This window comes from Dicentrarchus labrax, unplaced genomic scaffold, assembly GCF_905237075.1.
Source record: "Dicentrarchus labrax unplaced genomic scaffold, dlabrax2021, whole genome shotgun sequence".
Classification (NCBI taxonomy): domain Eukaryota; kingdom Metazoa; phylum Chordata; class Actinopteri; family Moronidae; genus Dicentrarchus; species Dicentrarchus labrax.
The window spans coordinates 15,448,448-15,464,301 of NW_026136705.1; the positions used below are offsets into that span (position 1 = coordinate 15,448,448).

Below are 15,854 nucleotides of genomic sequence, written 5' to 3' on the forward strand. Positions count from 1 at the left end.
CAGAAACAAACTGAGCTCTTAGCTATTAGCTCAGCTACATCCTGCCTGTTTTACCTTGACAGTGAGTGCTGTTGAATCTTTTATAGCCTTGTGGACAGGTAGAGCCATAGTCTTCCACAATGGTCTGCTTGACAGATGCATCTAGGGGAGGAGAAAGGCAAAGCACAGAGGGAAAGATAAGAAAAGCGTGAGTGTTTCTGGAATGAAAGGGCTGCGGTGAGATACAAACCAAAATAAAATTGTACAAGCCCAACCCAACAATCTACTTAAAAATAGTTGTAGTAGTAGAATTTCAGCTCATGTGAGTTGCCTGTAAAAAGTGAAGAATTCCCAACACCAACTTCTACAATATCTGGAAATGTTAACAAATTAACAATGTCAGGAAACTTAACGGGATGTTTAGCTGTTATCTTAAAGCACCCAGAAGGTGTTTTCCTGAATCCACTGCATTGGAGATACAACTGAAGTTTCTTTCTGACAATTAACAAGGAATGTGCAGTACAGAGGTGTAAAAGAAAGTGAGGTTTGAACCTCTTTTTTTACTCCATTCTTCACTTTTGTCACATGAACCAAACACCATGAAAGCCATTGAGAAAACACTGTCTGAAAGTGTGAATGTTAATGTGATTCCCCATTTGTACTGTTCAATGTGACGTGACTACAACTACACATAAAATAATTCTTTGGGAGACTCTAGGGAGACAGTGGGATGCAGCCAGAAGGACAGTATGACAGCAGACTTCTGCTCAGAATAGGAATTTTAACACTTTTGCCAGAAACTATTTCCTTTGAAGTGAGGCCTGTAAAGTTTCAACTATTGCTGGAAAACTGCCATTTTGTAAAGTATAGGAAATATGCTTCTTTGCTTTCTTGCCGAGTGTTAGATGAGAAGGTTGATACCACTCTCATGTCTGTGTGCTACTGTCAGTATGAAGCCGGAGCCAGGAGGTAACTAGCTTAGCTTAACATAAAGACAAGAAGGAGAAGAAAACAGCTGGTTCTGTACAAAGTATACTTATACTTATATATGTATACTTATTTACGAAGTTGAAAAATTCACCTACCAAAATTCATTTAATGTGTTGTGTCTCCTTTGTTTAAAGGTTATAGAGCATATAAAACATTATAGCAGCAAGCAACTATTTGCTATGTAAAGAAACAATGGAGTCATGGTATCCTGAGCTGAATAACGTCACACTCCCTTTGTCCGTGTGTCTGTCCCAGCCGGTGTGTGCTTTGTTTACAAAGCCAGTCTGGTTGCACGTGCATGTCAGTCCCTCTGTTTCCAATTGAGGAGAACGACTGAAGCTGCACTTTTTCTCATTTATGTCGGTGAATTAAGGACTAACAAAGACGGTTCTGGTGAGGTTAATTTTTTTCTGTCCACGTTCAATTAAATTATGATGTTACGATGATAGGCGACGTAAAATGACGTGATGTTTTTGTCTATGGAGTCCACGTGATAGCAATATTACAGCTGTTTCTTTGTAAACAAAAGGTCTATCTCTGTAGGGATCCTTTCTATAATGTTCTCAGACACTAAGAATAACAATCTGAGCCTGTCAGTGGCTTTTAGTGGACATACTTTGATGGGTTTTTCTCTGTGAGTTAAGGGTTTATTTCCCCCAAACCAGTAACAGTTATTGTTGGAAAGACTGTGGAAAGACGGTTTTGGTGGTTTTTATTTTGTTTCTGTTCAGTTTGAAGTGTGTATATGATTATCTTCTAAATAAAATGATTGGTTTTGTCAATGGAGTCTGGTCAGCCGTAGTGCCTGTTTTGGTCTGAGATGCTGGTGCTCTAGTGCAACATCTAGTTGCAAGTGAATTTTGTATATATGACACTGAACACGTTATATCTTGTTTATTTGATCCAAAAACTAAACAGTTTTATGAGGGGTATTGTGAGGTGTAAAAATGTTGTCACTGTTGGACAGTCAGGCTAGCTGTTTCCTCATATCCAGTCTTTGTGCAAAGCTAACATTAACAATAACTGGCTGCTGGTGTCATATTTGTGGTACAGATATAAGAGAAGATCAATACCATCTTGATCTGCTAATCTAACTCTCCACCAGAAAGCGAATAAGTTTATTTTCCACTAAGTCTAACTACTCCTTTAACATTTTGGCCTAATTTTATGATTTCATGCTTTTCTCTCAAGCCTTTTTTATGAGGCGTTTGATGAAGTGTAGCTTGTCACAGAGCCGACTGAAAAAGTCTTTTGAACTCATAATATTGCCTTACTCTTACCCTAAATGAGCCTTGAACTTCTAACACAGAAGAATGTTCTACTTTCCATTTGTGAGTAACAACATGAAGTGAGTTTTATTAGAAAGCTGTGGGAAGGCGGCACTCACACAAACATTTTGAAAGCACGATGAAAAGAGGGGCGAGATCACAGCTCACTTTTTTCATTTTCATTAAAAAAAAAGAGGAGCTTTTAAATGGATATGAATGTAACAAAACAGACAGAGCTCTGGGCAGGAATCCAGTTATCTAAAGACTAACCAGACTAACAGTATCAGGTTTTGTCAAAGCCTGCATTGTCTGAGTCAGAACTGAGAGATGGAATAATAGCAGAGTGGAAAAACGTGAGTAGCCAAGATTTTCTTGAAATTCAATCTTCAGCAATGTGATGACAGTCCTGCACTGGGCAGGCCCATAGGAACATGCTTAAGTAGAGGGTTATTTTCCACATTCTCTTTTTGTGTCTCACTGTCTGTGCGTAATTCCCATAATTTCTTCCGTTTTCTCATTCCCAAGTGTTCACACACTCCCTACCTTACCACTAACTTTCATGTACACATTTTTATAGAAGTATGAAGTGATTGTTTCAATCCAGGGCCATAATTCCATAAGGGGGAAGGTATTAATTGCTGGGAATGCTTGACATTTTTGGCGCAATAAACACTAATTTATTCCCAGGAACACAGAAGATGTAGATCGGATAAAAAGGACTACTGTAAGAATACAACTTGTTGCACTTTCACATCTGAATAAAAAAAACCTTCATGAGTAAAACAAGTGATTTCTTGAAGTGCAGTGTAACTCACTTGGTAGTTTGGGGCACTGATAACACTTGTTTTGTCCCCATGAATTTCCCACACTGCCGCAGCAATCCTCCTGATTGGTCAGAACAGGGAGCGGGGTGCTGTTACACTAAAGCGAGACGAGACAGATAAACGTTATCAGTGGAAAATGACAAAAAAACCAAAATCTTTCCCACTTTTCCTATACTGTAGCGTGTGTCTAAACTCACAGCTTGTTTGGGTGTGGTCTCCTGGAAGCAGCGCCCCTTTGGTTTGTGTCTCGTGGGGATCAGGCGTGGCCCTGTCTTGTGAGGAGTCTTGACATCTGATTGGTCGAGAGGCTGAATGACCACAGAGGTGTCCGGCATGTGGTGAACACGCAGATTAATCTGCACTGAAAACAGAGAAAAGGAAGACATCGGGGGAACAAAATGTATCACAAAAACACATTTTCCCCATTACTCAAAACTAACTGAGAAATGAAAAAAGTTCTGGTATTAACTGTAGTAAATGATAGATACCTTCAGATGAGTGGTGCCCTACTTGTGTCATGGGTAGGGTGAAAACTGAGTGTGTCTGCGTTAACTGGGTACGGCCTATGCCTGATTGCTCCCCTAGTTTCAGGCCATCTGGCTTTAAAGATATGGGGTACACAGGCTGCTTGTTGCCTCGCGCTGCCTGAGCTTGCTGCATCTGCTGGAGTGGAAACTGGCAGAGCCGACCGGTGAAGCCCGGCGGGCACAGGCAGTGCTTCCTCGAGCTGCATACTCCTCCATTCATACACGTCAGGGGACACACAACTGCGGAGAGAGAGAGAGAGAGAGAGAGAGAGAGAGCGAGAGAGACAGGGGGTGAGTTGTCATACCAAGACTGGCAGGGACTCCCACAGGTCAACAGTTCATGGCTATGAATCACATCTAATGAGAGGAAGAGGAAAAACTTACACACGAGCAGCACAAGCAAATAAGTTTAACTCAAAAAAAAATTGAGAAGGCTCTGGAAAACATCACATCCACCAGTATATTATTCATAAGTCTGGAATTGCTCATTTTGGATCACGTGAACAGCCTGATGATTTAGAGTTACATCACATAAATACGGCACACAGACAGGAAAGTTTGTGGCACAAGCAGGGCCATGTAAAATATTCACTTTGAACTGTCCCACTGTAAAAGTCACATTAGCTTGACGGACTAACAGGTCCCTCCAGCCAGCCCGCAGCAGCGTCTGAGCAGGAAAAAGCAGGTAAAGTCATTGATCTGTTTAACAGCTTAATTCTGACACATGGGAAAGATCTTGAAATCTATGGGAAAGCTGCTGACTGGAGAGAGCTTCATGGCATATACAGTATTCACTGCGGTTTTATTGGGTCTCCCATTGTGTTTATTTAAAGTCCAGTTGTTCTTGAAATTCCCACAATAGAACAATCTGAGGAAAGAAAGAGAGAGCGAGAGAGCAGGGCTGTGGGGAGAACTGAAAGCGAGTATTAAGTCAAGGGAGAGATCTGAGAGAAAACTGAAAGCAAACATTACTACTAGTAGTAATGTTTGCGTGAAAGTTAATTCAGAAAGGCCACCTCATCTGGCTGGGTAACATCCAAAATGTTGGGGAACCTGAGCCAGAGTTTCAGTATGAAAGCAAAAATATGTTTCAATACCTTACTTTCACATCCTTCGCTGTCATATAATCAAAGCAACCAAACTCATTAAATGCCGCAATCCTAAATTAAACCAAAGAGCTATGCAAGTACTTAAGAACACAGAATAAATTAACACTTTTTTTTCAATCAGTAAATATCTGATTAAAGCTGAAGTGATATGTCGACAGATAGTAAAGTAATCAAGCAGTTGCCAGGCAACCTACAGAGACTCACATGTTAATTAGTGAGCTTTAGAGGTGCAGCTGGAAGGCAGATTTTGTCACCATTTGTCAGAGTCAGGCTAGCAGTTTCCCACTGTTGTTCCAGTCTGTGTGCTAAGCTACAGCTTTATATTTAACGTACAGATATGAGGCCGGTATCACTCTTTTCATCTACTGTAACTCTCCAGCAGAAAGCTGTCTAACAATGACAAACTATTCCTAAAATGCCAAAAATCTACTTAGTCTTTCATGATAGTAATTGAATATCTTTGGGTTGTGGACTGTCAGTCAGGTCAAACAAGCAATTTGAAGATGTCACTTAGGGCTCTGGGAAACTATGAAGGGCATTTTTGATAATGAAAATAGCTGTTAGTCACAGTCATATATCTGATAAAAGAAGACAAAGAAGTCCAAGCATTTGAGGTCAACTTCAGTACTTGACAGCTCTTGATGCTGTGTTATGGTCACATTTCAGTTCAACACTTCAGCCCTATATTTTTCCTAATTGCATGTTATTAAATTAGATTACTCCACTTTATTCTTTATTTTACAATGGTTACAGTCCATTTCATCGCTAATACTTAAAATATAACAATTAAAACTAGTATTACTACAATAATAACTACTGCTACTACCAGTACTCTGTGTGTAAGTTTAGAAAAGAAACTTTGTCTTTTAGTAGTCTTTGTCCTTTTAGTAAATTTGGTAATTTTTAATATAATGTGTCACAGACCAGCCTGGCCAGTGCTCTGTGCAGTTTACTGTAATGGTATGATGATGACCATTGAACTTCACGTTTTTCAAACAGTTACTAATTGTTGCCATTTAGAGCCGCCAAAACTGTAACCTTTGAGCTTGAACACTTTTCAGACCCACACAAACCCATCCTGAAAGTAAAATCTAGGCTGCAGGAGAGAACGGTAGAGGAGAGGAGAGGAGGCCTCTTTCTGCTGCTGAGCCAAGTGTGCACATATGTAAGTAATTATGTGTGGACTTCCAAGGAGTCTGGGCTGCAGTGTAATTAGGGGACTAGATCACTTTAAACACAGCAGGGACATCCTCACATAGTGAAAGTCAGGCAGAAATATTAAAGGACCTCAATGAAACACCAGACTAATGGGGTAAAATATATAAAAATCTAAAGCAAGATGGATGCTTCAGAAGCTGCCTTCCACTACCTAACAGCATGGTCTTTAAGCACTGGGACTGAGTGCAGGCAGCAACATGCAGAATGGAGCTGGAAGGCTCGGGCATGGCAGGAGGAAGAGAGAGCAGCACAGACTGTAGAAGACAGAATACTTAAGACTTCCTCTGACATAAGAGCTGCAGTTTCCATGGTTCAGATTTCATCTGAGTACTGGATTTAGAATGAGAGGAAAGATGCGGGGGTTGAAAAATAGGATTGCAGACACAAAAAGTCCGAAAAGAACCTCTTTCCAAATGTGATTACACAATCTAAAGCCACAGAAACTGGAGAGACGACATAATGTACTGTAGGGAAAGTCTGGGCTGAGGCCCTGTCTGGCTGGGAAGTTGTCTGAATGAGACAGGCACTGTGATGTAGCACAGTCAGGGTCAATGCCACACTAATGAACACAAAAGGAAGGGGAGGAATCATATTTCAGATTTCTTGGGTGGGGATCAAGAGAGTGAGATCTGTTGTGAAATGAACCCAGTGTGATGCCCTTCAACACACAGTACAATAAACACCTGCAACTGCCAGCACACTTCTTTCTACAGTCTGGAGAGATACGAATTCCAATGTTTTAACTCACAATACAGAATACTGATCTGATACTCTTGCTCCTTTCTTCCCAAATTTAAAATCTGTATATCTCATGTGTAATGCACTTATTATGTTTATGCAACAACATGAGGCCAGGGATTGATGTGGCACTAAAAAACAAGTCTGCAGCCCGCTTTGATTGAAGGAATGGAGCAAAATTTTACAACATTGAAAATAAATGTATATGTCACGTCACAGCGGGAACCCGATCAGCTTAATCAGGTCAGTCACCGAGCGTCCCTATACTGCTTGCTGGTATGTGCAGTGTTTCTGAAATTCAGTTTGGTGCATAATAATCTCACTTGCTGGCTCATGGTTGTTATTTTTGACTGGTCAGTTTTACCATGACTCATGAAACACACTGTTTTATCCATTTAATGTGTCGACTTGAACAGGAAATACACAAAAAATAAATGTATGCACTTCACAAGGGACTTTTTATGTAGTCTTGATATGAAGGATCAGTTTCATGTGAGTTTGTTGTTGGAGGGATGCTTTGTTTTTTTGTACGGAAATACTGGATGACTATGGGATCAATATCACTTCCTCTCAGAGGTTGGGAAATATACCTCTGACGTTGTGCAAAGTGAAATGGCACATTATTTAGAAAGTCTCTAATTTCATTATGAACACATAATGAAATTAGCAAATATCAAATCTCTATTTGAATGTGTAAAAAGCAATAGCAAGGAAAGCTGTAGACTTCCACAGTTGATACGATGTTTTAAAGAAAATCATACTATAGATGATGTAAAGGCAAAACTGTTACACACACATCCAGTAATTCAATAAGCTAAGCTAGTTTTTTTTCTTGTATCTTTCTTCTTTTGTTCCTGTTGCATTTTCTTGTATTTTATTTATCATAATCTTTCCATGTTACTTGTTGTTAACTCGATGAATGTGTTGTCCATGGCCTTGCCTAATGTTCAGCATGTTTTCAATCTGCACACAGAGCCATAATAATACAGCAAATAGAAAAGTAACTTAGTAGCTAAACTCCCCAAACGTGACTGTCAGCTAAACACATCCATATTCAGGGTGGAACCGGGTTTCCATGTTCATCATTAAACCAAGCTCTCAACAGCAGGTGGTATTACATCTGCACTTCATGCCTATAATATCCTGATAATTGGATTTTGTTCCAATCAGCCATTTCATTTTGTATGTTATAATACATACACAGTGACTCTTCTCCTATACAGCTGCCTTCTTCATTTGAGCTGGAGACCCACTGGCAATGCAATGGAATAATGTTTTCTGCAGATCTTATATGTGAATGGGTGTGTTTGTCCGTGTGTGTGTGCGTGTGTGTGTGTGTGAGAGAGAGCTATTAAGAGGAGGGTGTACCGTCTCCTGGAGGGCTGCTGTGGTTAGGCGACTGCACCACATTACATACTGAAAAGAGCACCAAGCTTTAAAGTTGAGATCATAACAAGGATTTTACTTTCCAGTGGACTTTCCCTTTAAATCATCACCTCAGAGTTCATTAGCAAAAAATGTATGATCCAAAATCGCTCACTGACTCTCCTCGTCAGTTAGCTTCGCATCTCAGAGGCAGCCGAGCTCTGTTCTGTACCACGCCTTTGTCTTTATGGATCTAACACATTCCTGAGACTAGAGGTGGTGTGTTATTAAAAATCAAACACACCTAAGAGTTGTTTGGTGGTCTGAATGAATGTGAGGCATGAACAGTGGAGGGGAACTTGTGGATGTGAAGCAGTTATGTTATCGTGAACCTTACTTATCACATGTCCTAGTCAAAGAAACTGGAGGAAGTTAAGACCAACTCATTCAAAGATCTTGAATCCAAAGTAGTGATTTATAAACTGTAATGTATGATTTGTATAAAGACACATTGTACTGCCATTAACTATATAGGCCTATTTTGACCATATATGGATTGAGTCAGCTAAGAGAACATTCAAAGTTGACTTGCTGTCATGGCTTCGAAACCAAATTTAATATTGAACGTCAGCTTGCAGGTACGTTCCAAGACAGCCAGGAAACCCATTATAACCCATAATTTTCCCATGAACTCACGCAAACTTAAAGAGACAAAGAGAAGGGGGAAAAAAATCTTTGTCTTCAGGCTTCTTCTCGTAAGAGTGTTTCATGTGACATACGAGTGAGAGCTCCTTCTTCATAATGTCGTGATTCACTCCAAGAGCAGAAAGACAGACCTCCTCACAGCATGAGATGGCAGAGGGAGGATAGCTTTCTCATATAGATAATATATCTGGTCAAAGTGAGGGACTAAAGCAAAAAGAGGCAGAGAGGAGAGATGTTAAATCCAGAAAAATAATGTGACGTTTCAGTGGGATTATTGTGATTCCCAGACACTTTTTGCTTTAAGGAAAAACATACTGTACATTCCTCAACTGTTACGTAAGCAAGCCTAGAGTAACTAACGAGACATACTTAAAAAAAGAAACCATGTATGTCCATGAAAACACATAAAGGCAGACTCAGACACACATTTTTCATATTTTTACCGAATTATAGGTAATAACTGGGAATTATGCTTGTCTGTCCTGTTTTTGCAAGCTGAACAGAAAATAATGTCTTTGTACATGCATGTATATGTATGTAATGACAAAAAAGAGTGAAAGAAAGAGTGAAAGAAAGAAAGAGTGAAAGAAAGAAAGAAAGAAAGAAAGAAAGAAAGAAAGAAAGAAAGAAAGAAAAGGACTGCCCTCTGAGTGCACTGTGACCACCCACCCACTCTCTCCTGTCTGTCTGGAGATGACGCATCTTCAGCCCCCTCCCTCCACGGCGTCCTTTCAGCCGCAGCCGCACCCTCCCAGCACAAAAACAACAAATTACAGTCCTACAAACCACAGTTCAAAAGCTCCCCAGCTCACTGAACTGGAAGCTACTGCAGACATCATTTCTCACCATACAGACGATACAATGGCCTGATCTGTCCCTTTCTATGAACAAATATTCTGGCGGAATTACAAATAGAAATTGACCAAGTCTGCAAGAATCAGACACCCAAATTCGTGATGTTGCTCACTCAGTGAGTCACTTTCACTATGATTCAGTCCCAGTCTGAATCACCCACTTTTTGGTCAACATGTAACCATTTTCATGGTCACGTCAGCTGATACAGACACAGAAATACACAGTGCAATACCACAATGAGTGTATTGGTGCAGTTTTCATATTGTTATAATTAAAGTTAGAATCAAATAACTATGATGCATCACATGCAGTGCTTTTCAGACTAAAACAGACGTTATTACTGAACACTACACACTACAACTCACACTGGAGCTTCAACAAAGGATATTACAAATATTACAAGTACATACACATAATTAGTTATAATCATTATCATATCATACATCTTGTCAACGCCATGAGGCGAGACTCCAGGAAGTCTCTGCTACTGCCAAGAAATAGTCCCCCATAAAACCTAATCTTGTTCTTTACACTTCTGTTTTTTTACAGATCCCGAGACAATGTGCTAAATAATGAGCTTTGAGGTGCTGGAAGGCAGATTTTGTTAAATTCAGACTGAGTGAGGCTAGCTGCTTTCCCCTGTTTCCAGTCTTCATGCTAGGCTAAGCTAACCATCTCGAGATGGGAGAGTGATATCTGTCTTTGCATATAACTTTCGTCCTGAGAGGCTAAACAATGGCCCACTTACACATACACAACACACTTAGTGCAAACATGGGTCTCTCAGGAGGATTGTTATGAATGTAAGGCTAATATTCATCCAACTTTCAGCTTTTGTCAACTCCAGAGAAGACTATCTGCATCTTTAGTTGACTAGTAGCTCGACTTTCTTTAACTTCCTTTTGCTGATTTCGGTCCTCTGCCTTTTTTAGTTTATTGGCACGTAACATAAACTCAACTTTTCTGAGCTCTACTGCTGGAATTGCTGCCTAGTTCGCTGTGATATTACAGGGCATGAGAGCAGTGAGGCTCAATGTCAATGTCCAGCCTGGAAAACCAAAACAATGAGTTAAAGGCTTCATCGAGCTGCAGTGCTGGGTGTTCATTCTCAGTGTGTTTGGCGCTATGAGTGTCCCTTCCATATTATGCAGTCATTTGATGAACTAAAAAGAAAAAAGTAAAATGTAAAAGTATTCCCACCTATTCCTTGTTATAGTATGGTACCACTATCCAACCCCATCTTTCATGACCTGAGAGAACTATGACTAAACAACACTGGGCCCCATAAAAAGTAAACACAGTTGCCACTAGAGCCACTGTTTAAAAAGAGAATAGGGGAATGGCTATCATCATATGACGTGCTTCCATTTACCATCAACTCCGAAGCAGGAAACCGCATCCCCAAATACGCCTACCATCGACTGGCACTGTGAGACCACATACCACACGGAGTGAGAAAGAGCGACGTATGAAGTGGGTCAGAATCCTGCAGCTGAGCCAGACTTTGGGAGTAAATGACATAATCACTGCCTTTTGAAAACACAAACCTGCGTACGCATCCCTCCTCCTCCCCCTGCAGAGCTCTCTGTGTTCCGTCAAACCCCCAAAACTCTGAGCGGCCTCGGCCTCAGCTATCCAAACAATAGTGCTGCCCTTTGCCAGAGTCGACCACTGTCACCAAAGGCATTCATTACCTCTCACAGTCAGCCTAAAACAACAGTTTGTTAACCTTACAGAAACTGGACAATGACGACGGGCAGGCTCCTCCCGAGAAAACTGAAGCGGCCTTCATCCGGAAGATCAAGACGGATCTGAGTAAGGAGGTTTGCAATTATCCAAATCTAAATCAAACTCTGCCTTGCACAATCTGATTTTCACATGTCATGGAAATATGCTGTGTGGTTTCCATAGCTCTTGGGTGGGCACAAATCCAACGTTACCCTGTCACTCCCCTCTGGCAGAGATGTTTGTGCAAAAAGAGCCAGAGAGTCAGACAGGATCTCGGCACAGATGTATATGATGTCATATAATGACAGTCTAAAAGTCTCGGCTATAGGGACTGGAGGGCAGGCAGGTAGAGTGCTGACAGTGTTCTGCTGAGATTATGTCAGATACCTGCCCTGCGGGATACTCAGCACTCAGCACTGGAGCGTGTGGCAGGTAAAGTCTGTAGACTGCACTGTCCCAGGCCATGGCAGCAGGCAGTGCTGGCAGAGGCCGTGTTGTTCTGTTTACCCTGGCTAATCGCTACAGCTACAGGGTCCTGCATGGTGTGGGTGCAGTCCCTAGCGCTCACATTCCTCTGCGCGGCTTTAAATAACTGCTCCGTTTCTCCCCCTCGCTAAGCAAATGGGAGGAGAGTGTTAAAGATGGCAAAGAAGGCTGTTTGTTTGAGCTGGGTTCAGTACACTGCCTTTGAGCACCAAACACACTCGCAGATATACACACTGTTCCCTTGTGATGTTCCAAAAAAAATCACCTAATTGCTGCCTTCTTTTCCAGACTTAATTTACTGCAAAACTGTATTTTTTTTGGCATAAAGTGGTGACATAGAGGTGTCAGATTTCATGGGAAACTCCTGCTCTGATCATGTGGATTTTCTCCTTGAATGAGTGCTGACGTGCAATCCTGATAATAGTAAACACAGAAAGAATTGACTGTGGATTTAAACCATTTCACAACAAGTTTTTGTATATTTATCAAGCTGAACTGTCAGACTGCTTGGAAGGCAGGGAGACAGCCTGAGCCTTGTAGACTATGCTATGAAGTGGACCTGGATTATTTTTAACAACAGGGCTTTTTTTTTTTTTAATTACTAAAAAGATAAGATAAGAGTCTACTAATACATATAGTATATTATATATGTTCATATTTATGCGACTCTTAAAATCATCTGTGAAAGCTTTACATAGCAACAGTGTCCCTCTTGTGAAACAGTGGTAAAAGGTTAATGAGAACGCGGACTCCAAATAACCCCATGTATTATTGCCCCAACATACATTAATAGACAGGGAGAGGTGACAGAATGTGCATCCATAAATATTAAAACACAGAGCCTTGACAGGAGGCAAACACATGACAAATGCGCATTTCACCAAACGTAAGAAGCTTTTGCAATTAATGAGCTGTGCATGAGCCTCGCTCGTGCATGTGTGTTTGTGTTTGAGAGGGTGTGAGCATGGGAGTCGTGCCCAGCTTCGTCTCTGAGTTCAGTCCAACCTGTGGCAACAACACAGAGTGCTGCAGGTTTTTGGTTGCCCGTGTTAGACCACCTTTTCCAAAGTTTGGCACGGGAGAAAGAGGAGTGTGTGGGGAAGAGCAGAGGGCTTTGAAAGTTAAAATAAACTCACCTCCTAAATAGAGAGAAAGCAGAACCAACTCCGTCTACTGTATTTCACTGACTTGACTTCATTTTCAGGCTCCCATGGACCTCTGACCCATGCCAAGGGAAAACCAAAACAAACCACAGGGCTACAACTGTCACTTTACTCTAAATACAGAACCACATGGGAAATCCTTAAATAGCCATATCCACTTTTCATGATGCCCATTTTAGGGGACATGATCCATGACTGGGATATGATAAGACCACTTCCTATGCAACACAAGGCGCTGTGCTTTCAGTTGTTCCAGAAGAAGATGAGAATCAAGAGCAGCTTGGACCTCTGAAGCCCTGATAAAGAGGAGATGCTGCTGAGATGCAGAAGAGAGACAAGATTCAGAGGGCTGTCTGGGAGTGGAGCAGCTGCTGTCAGTAAGGCTGACAGATGGGATGCCTCTGTGCTAGCAATGGCAAGAAAAACTTAAGACTAAAAAACACACACAGTCAGGCAAATATCAAGGCATGTGCACAGATACAGATTTTTATGCATGTTTTGAAAAGATATCTTTGATGACTACTGAAAGTATAACTCTTCTGTTCATAAATGGACACAGTGTGACAGATGCACTCACATAAACAAAAACACCCAGTCTCCAAGGAACAAAAAGGACCTTCTCCCTATCCTACAATTTGCACCAAGCTTTCAAGTGCTGAGGATAGAAAAAAAAAAAAAAATAAGTTGGCTGTTGGATATTTTCTCAGCCAAACACATGGAGATAATTACAAAGAAAGGCTTCATCTGCCGGTAAAAAAGTTCAGGTTCCTCAGAGGACTTGAGCATGCAAAGGTTCATTCAAGGTTTTTACAATTAAGTGATTTACAGATCGAACTTGCAGCTATTCTCCTATTGGTATTCTTTTATTCCTGACATAAATGATAACAACGCCTCTACAGAACACAGATGACGCCCTACATACAGTAGATACCATGTGGGAAAAAAAATTAAATTCATATCAGGCTGTAAACCTCATATTGTCTCTACGTGCCAATGTGCCTGCGAAGCTTTCAAGTTTCCGTGCTTTCATCATCTTTAGGAAGTGTGCAGTGAAACATAGATCAATATCAATGACATCTGGATTCCCTGGAAACATATGACCAGAGCATATCTGGCATATTTTACCTTCACTGTAGTGTTCATGTCATGCAGACATGCTGTAAGTGTTTACTCGTTAATGACTGACGTTTGCCATTCTGATAAGTATGTAGCATATGAATTGCAGTGTGTGCTAGAGCTCAGAGAACATGTGTAAAACAATGATTACATAGATGGACTGCTGTGACGTTTGGTGTACACTGTAAATCAAATAGACCAGTACTAATTCTAAGTGCCACTTACTTAACAATAACAGATATTCTATAACCTCTGACCGTGTGTGTGTGCGAGCACAGAGCACAAAAGAGCAGCCTGTCATTCGGGTGATTTGTCCTCATGAACAGCAGGTAATCCAGACTGAGGCGATCTGGGTGGTCGTCTGTCATCACATAAACATACTATAATTTATGAGATGATTGGTGTTTATGAACAAACCTTTTATTAAATTAAGAAAATGTATTAGAAGCAGTTGACAGCGCAGTTGTTTAAAGCTGTTTTAATGTATTTTATTAATTGTTCCGTTTTTCCGGCCGGCAAATTTACTGTTTTGGGTCACTCTCCACACTCAACACAACAATTCATTCTGAGACAAAGACGAATATCTGGACCATATGTTTCATGGTTATCCATTCAATAGTTAGGGAGATATTTTACTCACAAATGTCAATTCATGGCACTAGAAGAAAAGTCAAAGGGATCACTATTTAAGATTTAAGATTCATCCTGGTGCCCATGAATGTCTGTATCAATTTTCCATCCAATATTTTTGTTATAATAGTTGATATTTCAGTCTGGACCAAAGCGATGGACTGACCGAAATATGTGACAAACCACATTTGCCATCCACAGAGCCACCCCACTAGCATGACTAAAAATATCATCAAAAATTTGTTGGAAACACTTATTAGGTCTGGGACTTGCTTCCTTTTCTCTGTTTCTTATCACTGTAAATGGAATGCATTGGGTTTTTGGACGGCTGAGGAAGTAAACTATGTCAAAACAACTCCTCTGCCAACACTGACATGTTCTCCAGTTTGTTCTACAGCTGTTTAACCCTGGAATATCACTCTTGCTCCTTCAATTTAAAGTTAAATCTAGTTTTGATCCTGTAAACCTTCCCTTAGGAAGATTTAAAATATATGTTTCCGGAGCAGATGTGTACCATGTAACAGCAATGTCACCCCCGTTTGAGTTTCTTATCCCCACCAGGTTTTCGGTCACTTCATTGTGTCGACCTGCCCAATGAAGGTTAAAAAAAAAACGTTCTCTCTCTATTACTTTCACAGTTATGGCCATAAAAAATTACATTCATCTGTTGGCAGAAATCCCAGATCCAGATCACCACTAAAACTGTTTCTTGGCCCTTCGTCTGCCTGTCCACCAAACTCGGGCCAAATTCTTGACTTTGAAAATCCTCGTACATATTGAAGCAGACGTACTGAAAGGTATTTCTGCACTTCCACGCACTGACAGGAACTACATTTCTTTTCAGGAAAGGTTTGGCCAGGTTTGGGCCTCCACCTCGCTGTGCTGACGTCACAACAGCACAAATATGGAAAAGTCTTCATATTGTTGCTGCTATAGCCACGGCCGTTTTAACACGGGAGAGGGAAATTTCCACTTGTCCACACCACATTCCAGCCCTCGCACTGAACAACACACATCTCCTCCCCGAGCTGAAGTCGAACCCTCTGTCAAAAACTCATTGGCTCAGCAAGGATCTTTTCAGATACTTTGAACGTGAAATCCAGGAGACAGGTGATTGTAGAGCAGCTTCTCTACTCAGGCCAAATGTGAAGCA

General features: G+C 40.9%; 1 protein-coding gene across 6 annotated transcripts in view; it reads right to left on the reverse strand.

Moving 5' to 3' along the window:
• Positions 1–15,854, reverse strand: part of ltbp3 (latent transforming growth factor beta binding protein 3) — a 34,726-nt gene that overhangs the window by 16,083 nt on the left and 2,789 nt on the right. For all 6 annotated transcript variants that reach the window (XM_051401386.1, XM_051401382.1, XM_051401385.1 and 3 more), the window contains exons 2-5: positions 3,550–3,828; positions 3,259–3,422; positions 3,053–3,158; positions 55–141 (exon numbers count right to left, since the gene is read on the reverse strand). In XM_051401386.1, the coding sequence (XP_051257346.1) occupies positions 55–141; positions 3,053–3,158; positions 3,259–3,422; positions 3,550–3,828 (636 nt within the window). The remainder of the gene's footprint in view (positions 1–54; positions 142–3,052; positions 3,159–3,258; positions 3,423–3,549; positions 3,829–15,854) is intronic.